The 13,403-nt window shown below is 33.2% G+C and overlaps 1 protein-coding gene across 6 annotated transcripts in view; it reads right to left on the bottom strand.

The window, feature by feature from the left end:
• Positions 1-473: 473 nt before the first annotated feature.
• CDC14A (cell division cycle 14A) overlaps positions 474-13,403 on the bottom strand; it is a 60,794-nt gene continuing 47,864 nt past the window's right edge. For 4 of the 6 annotated variants that reach the window (XM_054833911.1, XM_054833913.1, XM_054833912.1 and 1 more), the window contains 5 exons: positions 11,612-11,727; positions 10,991-11,038; positions 9,252-9,380; positions 7,974-8,298; positions 474-2,239 (listed from right to left, as the gene is read on the bottom strand). In XM_054833911.1, coding sequence (XP_054689886.1) covers positions 7,998-8,298; positions 9,252-9,380; positions 10,991-11,038; positions 11,612-11,727 — 594 coding nt within the window. In that variant the 3' untranslated portion in view covers positions 474-2,239; positions 7,974-7,997. Of the gene's footprint in view, positions 2,240-4,989; positions 8,299-9,251; positions 9,381-10,990; positions 11,039-11,611; positions 11,728-13,403 lie in introns of all 6 variants that reach the window. The other 2 variants (XR_008578091.1, XM_054833915.1) reach the window with 2 other exon arrangements.

Below are 13,403 nucleotides of genomic sequence, written 5' to 3'. Positions count from 1 at the left end.
GACTGGTTTTTAATTGAAGGAACAATAAAAAGGTAAATGAAAGCATGATCTTTTAAGTTCTTATGGACAAAGACCCTGCTGTTAGTAAGATTAAGAAGCCTGTTGCACATACAAAAAAGACAGGGTATATTACACCTTTAACAAGGGTCCTTGTCCAGGAAGATAAAAAAAGTTTCCTCAATTCAGACACAGCTTTTAAATCATGATTTTTTGAAATATAACCTTTATATCATAGTGTCAATATGTTGATTAAATACTTGATGTTATACAAAGCAAATACAAGAAGGTTAGCTAGAGAGATCAGTTGTAAAAGAGACCTGACATACTAATGTCTTTTTGCAATGTCAGCTTTAGCATGCTTTAGAAGGTGGTTTTGAAGAGCTACTCTTCAATTAGAGATCTAATCATATTAGTTTACATCAAAAGAGCTAAGTAAGAAAAGCCAAGAAACAGGGAAGCTGGCTGATACATTTTATTATCAATTAGCTGTATGTGTGTATATATATCTCTACATTTTCAAAATTAAACAATATTTTATTAAGGAAAACTATTTATAACAAAGTACATGACAAAATTCTTGATAAGAGGTAGAATTACCTTACCATTAATCTAGAATTCATATACAGTATATTGTATATATATGCACACACATATGCTACTTTGTGTGTGTATATGTTACATATACACAGTTGTGAAAAAAGTACAGTATTACATGTAATTTTATTCAGTGATTTATATAGCTGCTCTCAATATTGCTTATTAACACTTTCAGTACAACTTCCCATAGCAATTTGTGATCTGATCTTTTTTTTTAGAAGAAGAATGTGGCACTTTATCTTAACTTCGGTTGTAAAGCAGATGCAAGGCATTCCCAGGTCCTCAGGAACAAAGACTGACAATTCAACCAAGTTTTATTTTCAAGTTTCCACAGGTATCGGAAAAACTCATAGGTAACACATGTGGTTTTTGTCTTCTAAATTAATAGCAAATCAAGTCCTTTTTTTTTGTTTTTGCTTACTATGCACTTGTGGAGTTCTGAAAATTTTACATGTGATCTCTAGTACTTCACTGTAATACCACTTCATTCTAAGTCTCATCTCTAATCACACCTGATTAGACTATATGTTAAAGAGCATCTTTACAACTGATAAAAATATTCTGTGATACAGGAGGTTACCTTAGCTGTATGTTTAACAATAATTTTCAAATTAAAAAGTTTATGAAGCATCCAATTGATAAGTGAAAATTTAATACTTCCAACATTTACTTTAGTATGCTTTACTAATGAAACTGTATATGTATTGCCAAACGTAGGTTAAAAACATGTAAGCGCACAGCACTGCCAAATTCATTATACATACACATTCTTACCAACTTAAGTTTGGTCTGCCTTCATCTTTGCAGTATATATTGCATAGCAAAATTTAGCATTGTACATTGAAAAGAAAATGTGCCTTTAAGACAAATTGAAAGAAAGCCTTAATTGTACAATTGAATCATCAGATAAATTACTTCCTCTTTGCAATAGAAGATGCAAGTTACATTGCATCTCAACAAATACTTTCCTTTTATTTTTGTTTCATAGTGTTTCCTTATGAAACATTAGCAGCTGAAAGTGGAAAGCAGACTATGTATCAAGTGCTTTCAGTTAATAGCGTGATAACTAGTATCTCACTAGTTAGACTGCCATTAAGTTACCAGAAGACCATTAGGCTTTCAGCAATAATGATGGACCCATAAACGAAGAAAAACATCTTGTTCATAAAAAAATTTTCATCTTTGATAAACATGTAAAAATTCTTTAAAATATACATTTTTGTAGCAAAGTGAACACTAAATTAAAATATATTCTAATTTTTACATATTTTTATATGTATTGCTTACCAAAATATTCTCTTAATACATATTTTAACACTGTACACATGTTAATAAATGTCTTAATGAAACTCATTAGAAATATATTCAAGCTGTCAACATTAAAAAATTAAATCTGTGTATAACAAAGTAAAATAATTTTCACAAATTCAAAATCAGTGCATCTGCAGTAGTCATTAACAAGAAATTTCTGCCTGTTAAGAAGTCTCCTCTTGGTGTTAAGGTTTTAATATGTTGTCTTGAAGATTCCTCTGAGTGCGCGGATTCCTTCCTTAAGTTCTTCTCCTTCATGAAGGACTTCGATTTTAACAGGTTTCACCAAAGCATCAAGGCTTTAGTACTGAACATACTCAGACTGAAGGGACTGTGCAGAGAAGAAAAACTGATTAAAACTCACTGGGGATGTTATGCTTGTATATAACATGCATTTTGCACTGAAGGAATAGAGGAAGGACAGGAAGAAGAACAATGAACAGAGTTGGATCTGAATCTCTGCATAGGTAAATATGAATAAATTAGAAGAAACTCAAAAACTAGATATGGTAAAGTCCATCAACTTTTCTGTATCTACACCCACTTTTCCAAACCAAATTCTAGAGATTCTTGAAGAAAAGTGTTACAAATTTTTTAAAACACCACCTTAAAACAATGCCTTAAAAATGTATTGGAAAAGCATATGATTGCATTTACTATAATTGAATTGTTTCCACTTATCCTGAATGAGAATCAAAGTGCTACTGTAAAAAATACAGTATACTTTAGATGTTGATGCAGGTAATGACATAGGAAACATACATGGTGTAGATAAATAAGAAAAAAGCTGCAGCAGTACAATTATGCACATGAATAAATTCATGTATGATTACTAAACCCAGATGAAAGTGAAGCACTGCAAATGGTTCATCTGGATTAGCAAGCAGTCTAATTAACAGGAAAGCATAACCTGGTCTGCTCTATTTATTTACATTTCCGGTTCTGCTTAAGTTTTTATTACGAAGTAATTAGTAAGTTCAGACAGCATCCAAACATTTTTTATTACCTCCTATACAGATGTGTTCAGAAAGTCATTCTGATGAAGAAAAAGTCTTATCTAAGAGAGCTTTTTGCTGTACTAGTATGGTTATAAGTAGCAAATAAACAAGACAAACCATATTTTAAAACTGCATCCATTCATCCGAATTAGATCTACTTGAGAATAACATGAATCCCAAGAAAGCTAAGAACCTCGGAGTCTTCTCTTCTATTTTCCCCACTATTCCTAACCAGTCACTTTAGAAATCCTCTTTGGCATCCATAGTGAAACACAGTAGTAGTAGTAGTGTGTAACAGGGAACCTCTAGAGCTCTAATAGCACAAACCCACTTTTTTCTGTATCTTAAATCTCAGTGTATGTTTCCAAAGTTGTCTTTTAAATGCATTTTCACATCTTTAAGATCTGAGACCATCTGGATATTCTTTCCTAGGCTGAAAAAGAAGTGCTGTCAGCATATAAAGATTTGAATACCACTGACTGAAAAGGGTCTGGGTTTAGTACTAAATGGATTCAACATGAAGGGTATGATTTAATAGAAAATACTTTACTATAAAACTAAACAGATGTACCAAGTATTTTTTTCATTATAGGCTCATAATCACCATGGAACACAATCATAGAAGGTTATTTTTCCTAACTCCATTCTCTAATAATAATTCTGGATTATTTGCTTTGGTGAGAGCATTTGTTTAGCTGTTTATTACATGTGTAAGAGTGAGGCAGAAGGAATAGCCCTTCATTAATGAGCACTTGAAACTTCTGCTGTCTTAATAATCCTCAAAGCTTTCTCATTTTTAGAAGTGTATTTTAACAATCAGAATGATGGTTACACTTAACTAGAGCAGTATTTGTAATGGATCCCTCAAAACTGAATTCCAAGTAAAGCTGAGTAACAAACATTAAAAATGCATGAAATTTAATTATATACTCTATGTTGTACAGTAATAGATTACTTTAAGCTTGGACAGGTATAAGATGACCAGAAAGCATTGTACACTCTTGCTGATCTTGGAAACAGCTAGTGTTAGTTGACAAAGAACTACAAACAGTAGCCTTTTACTTAGCAGGCAGTAGTAACCAGGAATTCTACATCATAAGTTAAATAAATAAACAAGCAAACTATAAATTAAAGATTCCAAAGTTTAAACTGAAACTCTTAAAATTATAAGGAATCCAAGTTACAAAAATACACAAAAAATTAATGGCAACATATAAAAAAGAACAAATATCCACACAGCACAGGTTGCTTGGAAATAAGATAGCATGTTTTGTTAATTTTCATTACAGATGGGTAGGCAGGGTTTATTTTATTTATTTTCAAATTGAGAAATATATTTTTCAGTGTGTTCCCACCCTCACCATAGCTCTACTTCACATATCAATGACTTCTTCCTAATGTTTCAAAGCCTTTTCTGAATACAGGGAAGAATTAAACCTAAGCAGCATTTTTTCCAGGTTAAGATGAATTGATGTGACTGCCCATAAAGTTCCTACTACTAAAACTATGGTGATAGCCGTAACAACTGAGCTGTTGTAAAGTATTCGGCTAATTTTTGAGTTTGAAAAATTAAATTTTAGCTGGGGAAGTTTGGGGGCTTTGTTTGTTTTGGGAGGTTTTGGGGGTTTTTTTCCCTTTTGTAGTGAAGTAATTTGTGCTCTTAATTGTCCAGAGAGATTCACTGTAATATTTCAAAGCCTGTAATTGTGATTTTCTCTCTTTTTTTTTTTTAAATTTTTTCAGGATTTTCTGTTTTAAAATTTACCTTCCTACCTCCTCTATTTGCAGTGACTTAAAGTATGGCCTATGATTATGAAAGCTTTATTACAAGCAAAAAGCCACAATCCACCTTTACAAGTCATATGCTGGTATTTAACAAAATCTGATTTAAAATAGAGGGAAAAATAGAAGGGAAAAAACCAAAGAAAATTGACTGCTGAATTGCAATGATGAGAGTGTAAAATCAGTTAATTGAGTAGAATTCTCAATGTGTACTCCTAACAGTGGTCCACGCAGTGTCAAGCTTGGCATTTTAGACCCAAGTATCAGACATTTAAACAAAGAACTAAGATAGCTTCACTACCGTTAATGATATCTCATGGAGTTCACTCTGAAGCAACTGCTTAGATCACTATCATTTTCCTTCTTCAATAGGAGGTGTGAAAGCCTCCTGGAAGAAAAAATAAGCCACAGATCCATCTAGACACTAGAACCATATTTGTCATGCATTCATCTTCAGGATCAAGTCAGCTGTGAGTTAACTTTGAAGGGGGAACAATCCTATAACATTTAGGGCTATCCATTAGTACTTGAACATGCACTTTTTCCAGGTAATTAGAAAAAGTAATTTAACTTTTCTGAATTGTGCATCAAGTCTCCCAAAACATTGTTGCAGCAGGGAAGAGTTACTGTGAATACACAAGATCCACTAAAATAAATCGGGATATATTATATAAAAGGCATACGCACTTGAAGTGATCCTTTGACTCTGCTAAATTTACAGATCAGTAAGATGCACTTGTGTTTGTCTCTTTTTGCAAAGGCCATCCTATATTCATTAGCAGTAAGTTCATATTAAGAAAAACTATTCTACAAGTATAAAGATCATGTATATGAATTTTAGAATACTGCTACACTTCTCGATTTTTTATAAATTTTTCCATCTTGCCAGTTTCCATGACAGCTATAGAAGCAAAAGGTGACTCATCTTAAGACTACCCAGTTACGTACTCTTCAATAAAAATACATTTTAAAAAGAGTGATATTTGGATTTATAACTATTGTAATAACAAAGTAAAATTTTTATTGTGGTACCTTAAATGTGATTATACTCGATAAGAATATTTCCAAAAGTTATAATTGTGAGATTCTGCTTAATCAAAACATCCAATTTGTAAAATTTGCAAATATTTATTCTATTTGGCTAGAATGGTAAGTTGTTTGTTCTATGAAAATCAAGCTTTTCTTCTAGTTCATCAGCACACAACAGCATAAATGCAATAAAAGGAAGTGGATTATAAGCTTACACTGATGAAGGAAAAATATGGCTGACAACAACAGGAAGTCAGTCATAGTTATTTTTTGTTTTAAATGGAATGTGGAACAATAGTATTAATAAATGGGTTTTTTGATGTTTCATTACAAAACAGTAGAAAAAAAGACTATTGAATAATTTTCTCTTCCATACTGAGGTGCAGGGGGCAGAGAGAGGGAAGAAAAATGTACTTGCGTTGCGTGAAAATGAAGTTACCAGTTTCCTCACCTCTACGCCTGGAGGAATTAAACTAAACCAGTTCTCTTGTTCTAGAACTGGATTCATCATAAGAAAACTGAGATGGTTTCTATATCCAACTTGAGAAAAATCTCAATTATATATAGCTTAACCTCAATCCATGTAGCAGGTACAAACACAGCCAAATTAAAAGGTAAAACAACTGAAAGGATATGGCGATATTCAAGAAGTCCCTTGTAAATAAGTTACTGCTGATGTTTAAAATAAAGTTTAAACTCAAATTTGAACTCAATGTAGAACACTGAGTGATTCTAAGATCATAGAATATTAACATTTATTTCCAGGTAAGTTGTAGTGGATAAACAGCTAAATGTACTTTCAAAGGAGTCTGAAAGCATCAAGTTTTTTAAAGAGTTGCTTTAGGTCAAGCACATCTTAGCACAGTAACTCCTTTTCCAGTGGAATTATCCATTGAATTGATGAGAGTACAGAGTCAATCTCCCTCAACTATCTTAATTTTCAATGTACTTTGTATACTAGTTAGGTTTCAGTCACACATGCAATTTAACTCCACAATGAAACAATGAGAATTTATTTCCTACTGTCATCTATCCTCAGAAAGTACAATTCATACTCTGAAGATGTAAACATGTGGCTTCTGAACTGTAAGTAGTGCGATCTACTAGCTGTTGAAGAGAGGATAGATCCCCTACTTCTTCAGGAAAAAGAGAACACAACCCATGAATGATCTTTTTGGCTGACATCCTAGTTACATGCAATGTGTCTATTAGCTGTTTTAAAACAGGGAACTCATCACACAAAAACCGTAGCAGGTATAACACTAAAACTTTGTTTACAATGAAACAGTTTATCAGTGGTAAGGAAACAGAAAAGAAAGGTATAATATTCTGAAGTTAATTTCATATGAAAGTAATTTTATTTCCAGCAGTTAAAAATCTGAAGTGTCAGTACTACTAACAGAGGCTGACAGGTTCAATTAAATGTAGCCAATATATTCTATTAAAAACACTGCACTAATTTTTAAAATTAGTAGGACATCAGATCTTTGGAAACCAGACATTTTAAATTGGTTTTAGATTTATAGTAGTAAATATTTTTTCCCCCTAAAATAGCTGAAGTGATTTCTGGTTTCATAACTGAAGTTTCTCTAGTCTCTTCTCCACATTTAGTATAGAATCACTTTCAAGTTGCATTAATTTATCCGTGTATCCTCTTTATATAGACTCACATAGAAAAAGGACACAAAATAAGCCCAAGGCAAAGTTGTTGAATAAAAGCTAAAATGGTGAGACCATGAGAAATATCTTGTTCTAAAATAATTTTCACATTTGGTGTTAGAAAAGGACTAGGTTTCAAGTCAAGTGGACTCATCTTTCAAGTGAGCCCTATTTTTAAGAATGTTGTACTTTCCATTTAGTACGATACAATCAAAAGCTTCTTTAAATCTGTTACTGCATGAAGAATAAGATACATAATAAACTTATAAAAAATGTTATGGATAATTTGAAATAAAATCTTAAAGGTAAGAAGGTCCATAAAAAAAGATATCAGAAAAGGTGTTAGTTGAAGTTCAGGAGTGATTTATTTTCCATGAACCCTCCATGATCTAGATGCTTGAAAGAGATGGGAAAAAAAAAGCAGCTGAAATGATAATTACTTAAAAAGGAAACAGACAAAGGTGGTGTTCAGAAACATTAAAGGAAGTCAGAGAATTATGCTGGGTTAAGATTTTTTTGCAACAGTTTTGCTCACAGAAGCAAGGAAGATAAGCATCGGTGAGATGCCTGAATGTGCTGTTTTAACTATGAACTTACAGAAATTGACTGACTCTGGTATGGTCAATCGCTGGAGGAGTTGCAAGGCCCATAAAGGAAGGTTGATGTGTACTCATCTGTCACGGCGCTGTGAAAACTGGTTTGGCTGCTCAGGTTGCCACTACTGCTGTTTCTGTTGTATAAGTTGTTGTTCAGTTCATGGTTATTTCTGTGCGGCAGCTGCAAGCTGCCATTCAAGTGGCTGGAGAGTTGGCTTATAGAAAAACCTGTCCTAGAGGCCAATGATGTCATTTTGCTCTCATCATCATCTGAAGCAGCATACAGGTTCCCTAGAGAACTGGCTAGTCTGGAGTTTATGGAAACGCTGAATGGAAAACATGTGGGGAAGAAAATACACACAAGGTATGTACAGGTAAAAAAAAAAACCCAGACAATTCAGAAGACATTAGGTGAATAACACAGACCATTCTAAAATAATTTGTGTTTGCACACAGGTTCATCTTCTAGCTCTCAAATAATGAGACCCAGAATTCTTTGTCAAGAGCTCCCAAACTTTCTTTATTCAAGCACTACCATGGTCAGCCTTCCCCTCCATCAAACCATATGCACATGCAGGAGATTGTGTTAAAAGGTCTAGGCAGTGGCTGATCTACCTTGAAGTATTTTGTGTACATGTAACAGTTTAAGAACTCCTCTTCTGTTTCCTGAAATTGGTAACATGATATGTGTCTTCAAGTAACCAAGAAGTAATGTGATAAAATTTGAGAATAAAAATAGGGTGTCCTGAAATATCTCTTGGTTATTTTTTTCAAGTAAATATTTGTGCCCAGAAGTTATTAAAAATGCATCACTCTAAATTTCATTTAACATCCATAATTACTTAGTGCAATAGTAATAATGGAATTAAATATAGCAATAAATCAAGGGTTCATAAAATTAATATTAATTACCACTCAGTTATCTTCTGCGATTAATAGCATATAGACTTGTGGGACTACTTACAAAACTTCTACACACTCAGATGCGTTAAAAAAACCAAAACCCCAACACAAAACCAAACCCCGAGTAATGTAATACTGTTTCTGACTTGATACGGTCCCACCAAAACTCTCATACCAGTAGTACAGGTTTTGGTTTTTGTTTGTTTTTTTAAATCTGCACACAACTAAAGTTTGGCAAGTGGAACAGCAAATCACTTTCTAAGTAAATTTAAGCCTTCTTACACCCAAGATCAGCAAGTGCTTCATAGACTGCATGTGTGTTGAAAACCATTGTAGTATACAGGAAGTATTTGTACCAAAATGAGAACAAAAAAACCTTTTAAGGTTAGGGCCTGAGGATGCGGGAATTCTGCTTATTCTTTCTGCAGATGGTGAATTAACTGCCATCACTTTGGAGGCCTTCAGAGGAGACATGGATCCTTCTGTGCCACCTGAAGTATTCAGTCTAAAAGGAGTGCAGAGTTTTAGTGAGAAGGAAGATTTTTATAATTGAAATATACATCTCAAACACATACAGTCTTTTAATACACAGATTGGTATTTTAAAAAGTGGGAATTCTCAAGTCTGAGTCCTGAGAACTCAACAGCAAAAACTTAGTTTGCCTGTTTTCAAATATCTTTTCAAAAAAACTTTTCAAAATATCCCACTCCCAAGTTTTCCCCTGTTGTACCGTACTATACAGTTACAGGCTACCTTTCACCTTGATTATTCGTGAAGGCTAAGTGTCCATTTTGTATCAAGATTATTGTAAATTTCATTACAAATTTTAAATATTGTGAATTTGAGAAAGAGTACTTTTTTTTGCTTATAAAGCAAGTAGGAGTAGGAAAAAACCCAACACTGTAGCTTTCACGAGATCATCATCATCATCTCCAAATGACAGAAAGAACATTTTTACGAAGCTCTTTCTAGGGTGGGACTCAATGACCATATTCTTCATATTTTGCTAATGAGAAGTATGATACACTGGGCTACTCAAAAATATTGGCATTATAGCTCTCCATATTAGTGTATTAAAAACTGATAAATCAATAGCCTCACAGTAGTATGAAATTCTCTCCATCCTTAGACCAGGGTATATTACCATGATCAGCTCTTAAAGGATGAAAGACCTTGGGTACAAGTCTCCAACTACAAGCACACAGGAGTGATATTGAGCAGAAATAGCTTTAATTCCAAGAAAGGGTAAACAGGTATCTCCAAGGTAAGACATCTAGAATAATCCACCTCAGAAATCCAGGTTGTCACAAAACTGAAGATAATGTGTTCTTTTCAGTATTAATGCTTTACAAGGACTGGTATTTTGTCTTACATGTATTTTAGATGCAATGGTTAAAAACAAAATACTCAATTCTGCTATTCTTGTAACTCTTAAAATTAAGTAAATTCTCACTCTACGTTTTATTTTCTTTTGAGTGGCACTGTCAGTACTGATTTGAGATTAGTACAGGTCATAAATGAAATAAACATTGTTTTAATACCATTTCATATTTTAATACACAGTCCTCACTGTACACTTTACTACATGCTTTCTCAGAACTTTCTGTGGAGCCAATAAAGCCAATAGTTTCTTCTTATTTTCTAAATGTTTATCTGGTACATCTTCTAAAAAAAGTACTGACTGTATCCACTAAGCAATACTTCTAGTTCACCTACTAAAACACACAGGACAAAAACTGTGATACGCAGGCAATATGTAGCCAATTTAGGCTTTTGAGACAAGTATCTAGTTTTATAGGGATAAAGTGGTTATGAGTTAACTAGTCATCCTTCATTGCATAACACCATAGATATTAGAAAATGTGACTGAGGAAATTACTTTTATGTGCTAATTATTTACTAAGAAGAATTCAAGGTATCCCTAAAGTAGAGTTGTACCCCTCTGTCCTTTAGATTATTTTCCCCCCGTTTGCAGGCGTTTTAAAAAAGTGTGTACCTGCTGCTTATCAGAAGTCTGAAATTGCCAATCAATTGATGTCATAACTATAATTCAAAACACTGAAAATTTAAGACCTGAGTGGTATACATTTAGAACTATAATTTTAAAGTTAATACCTGAAAGGTTGTGATATTGACCTGGTGTGCAGTTTCATGTCTTGCAGCCTAAGGAAACCAAAGTAGCAGTCTTTATCAAAGGATAAAAAGTCTTTCCCCTCCCACAAAGCATACTTGCATGTCTCATACTAGCTTTAAAGTACGAGACTAACAAGAGTTAAAAATTATTGACAATCATTATTTTAATTTACAGTTAAACAGAGAGCTACTTGAGGTTTATTTTCAAACTTCACATTTTTACTGGTTCTGAAAAATTAAAAATTTATATAAGGAGTACAGAAAAGTAATTATAGAAAGATAACTAAGTTCATTGAAGAATATTTTGTTTGAGATGTAAGTTTTAAAATGCTAGATATAAATTTGAAGGTTTTAAAATATTTTTCTACTTTGTCTTTTACTGCTACATAATAAGTAGGTATCCTGAATAGGGAGTCAGAAAAAAAAGAAAAAAATTAATAAACTAAATCTGCAACTAATAGATATACAGCTAGAGAAATTTCCACCACAGAAGGTGGTGGAAATTAGTACTACTGCCCTAAAAAAGGCCACGTACTTGCCATAAAGATCTGATAGCACAGATTTAATTTAAAATTGCAGATTACCTCAGAATTAATTAATTACCTCAGAGCTCCAGTTGTAGCAGAACATGGCCGTCTCCGACTTTTTAAGGCATTAAGCTCATCTCCCTGTGTCATGCCATTCTGAGTTTCCACACCTGCTTTGTCTTCAAAATCATTCTGGGAAACACAAAGTATGCAAGCAAGGAAATATGTCAGATCCGTAGGAGCAGTGTAGTTTCAAAGTACTGAACAGCTCCTTGGCAAGGATTATAATTTAAATGGCTAATCTACAACCGTCTGCATACATGGTGCACTACTCTGTCTTTGCATAGTTCCAGTAAATTAAATGTGTCACAGTACAAACGCACGTTCACAGAGGCTTTTTGCAGAATCTGACCTCAAAGTCAGTTCAGGATGCTCAAGTCTAACACCAGTATTTATTTACTTCAAAGAAGTCAGTTTTTATAGAACTTTAAAAATAGTTATGGAAGAAGGAGTTAAAGTTATTATCAATGTGGAAGGGACGCAGTAACACACAATGCTGTGATATGCACGAGATGAGGAAGAATTTTAGATAAAGTTGTGTCCCCTGCAAGAGGAGCTAAAAATCAACTTTCCTAAATTACTAATTTAAAAATGTTCTCATGACCTCTATAAAAATACAGTTTTGAAAAAAATTTTCCTATGAGAACTTAATAAGGAATATGAGATGAACAGATTTCAGCGCTTTATCCTTCTTCTAGCTTTCAAAAATATTTTAAACTCTAAGAAATATTAAGTGTTTGCCAACACTGTTTAAATGCCTATTTATAATTTCTAACTGATCTCAAAATAAGACCTAAGTATTAAATAGAGATAGTATCTTAAGTAGCAGAGAAACATGACCCAAGTATTAAATATAGTATCTTAAGTAACAGAGAAATATGAAAGTTAGAGAACTGCGATTTTTTTTAATTGCCAAATGAAAAAAACCTTATGCCAATTATGGCTTCATTTGACCTCAGATCAAGTATTTGTTTGTATTACACTGCAGTTCCTATTGTGTCCAAGTGACCTCACTGCTCTGTATAGAACAGAACAATAGTTTCTGCCATTAACCAAAATGAAAGATTGACTATTTTAGCTAGATTTCATTGAAGATTATATGCTAGGCTGTTGTTACCTATCATTCAGCCTCAACGCTGATAAATTTTGTTTCACTGTCTGTACTTGCCCAACAGTTACTGCATGTAGCTGTTCTGTCCTCTGATTCTTAGACCTTATGCATTTCTGGGATTGGGAACATTACTTTGCTTTTTGTTTCTAGAGAGCCTAGTATAATGAGGTCCTGAAATATAATGAAATTTCCAAAGAGATAAAGAGATAAGTTAAATGTTTTGAAAAATTAAGGTCAAACAGCTTTAATATGCCATCTGTAAAAACCAGAAATATATATATTACAGAGAGGGTTACAGCAGAAAAAAAGCAGCACCGTGAATTTATGTTGTGAATCTGTACATAAGCTGCTACACAGTGTACAGGTAGTTGAGTTACCTGCAACTAAGTTGCCTTGAATACTGGAAGCAGTAAAGGTAGCTCAAATTCAAAACTATTACTTTTACACATATGGCTATGTGCCAGCTGTTTTCATTAGGCATACAAGATCATCACTAGGCAGTGTTATATTGTCCATTTAGTAATCTAGATATTTAATTTTACATATCACAGGCCACAAATTGAACTTCCAAAAGGCAAACAGTACCTTTACAGAAAAGCATTCAAAGTGCTCTTCCAGATTAGGATAGATCACATGATAGAAGATTATTTTAATTTATACTAATAACTATCTGAAGAAGGTGCCCACTACATCCCTC

Source organism: Grus americana, chromosome 8 (assembly GCF_028858705.1).
Source record: "Grus americana isolate bGruAme1 chromosome 8, bGruAme1.mat, whole genome shotgun sequence".
Lineage (NCBI taxonomy): Eukaryota > Metazoa > Chordata > Aves > Gruiformes > Gruidae > Grus > Grus americana.
The sequence above is the reverse complement of the archived record's forward strand: the minus strand, read 5'-3'. Positions and strand labels throughout refer to the sequence as shown.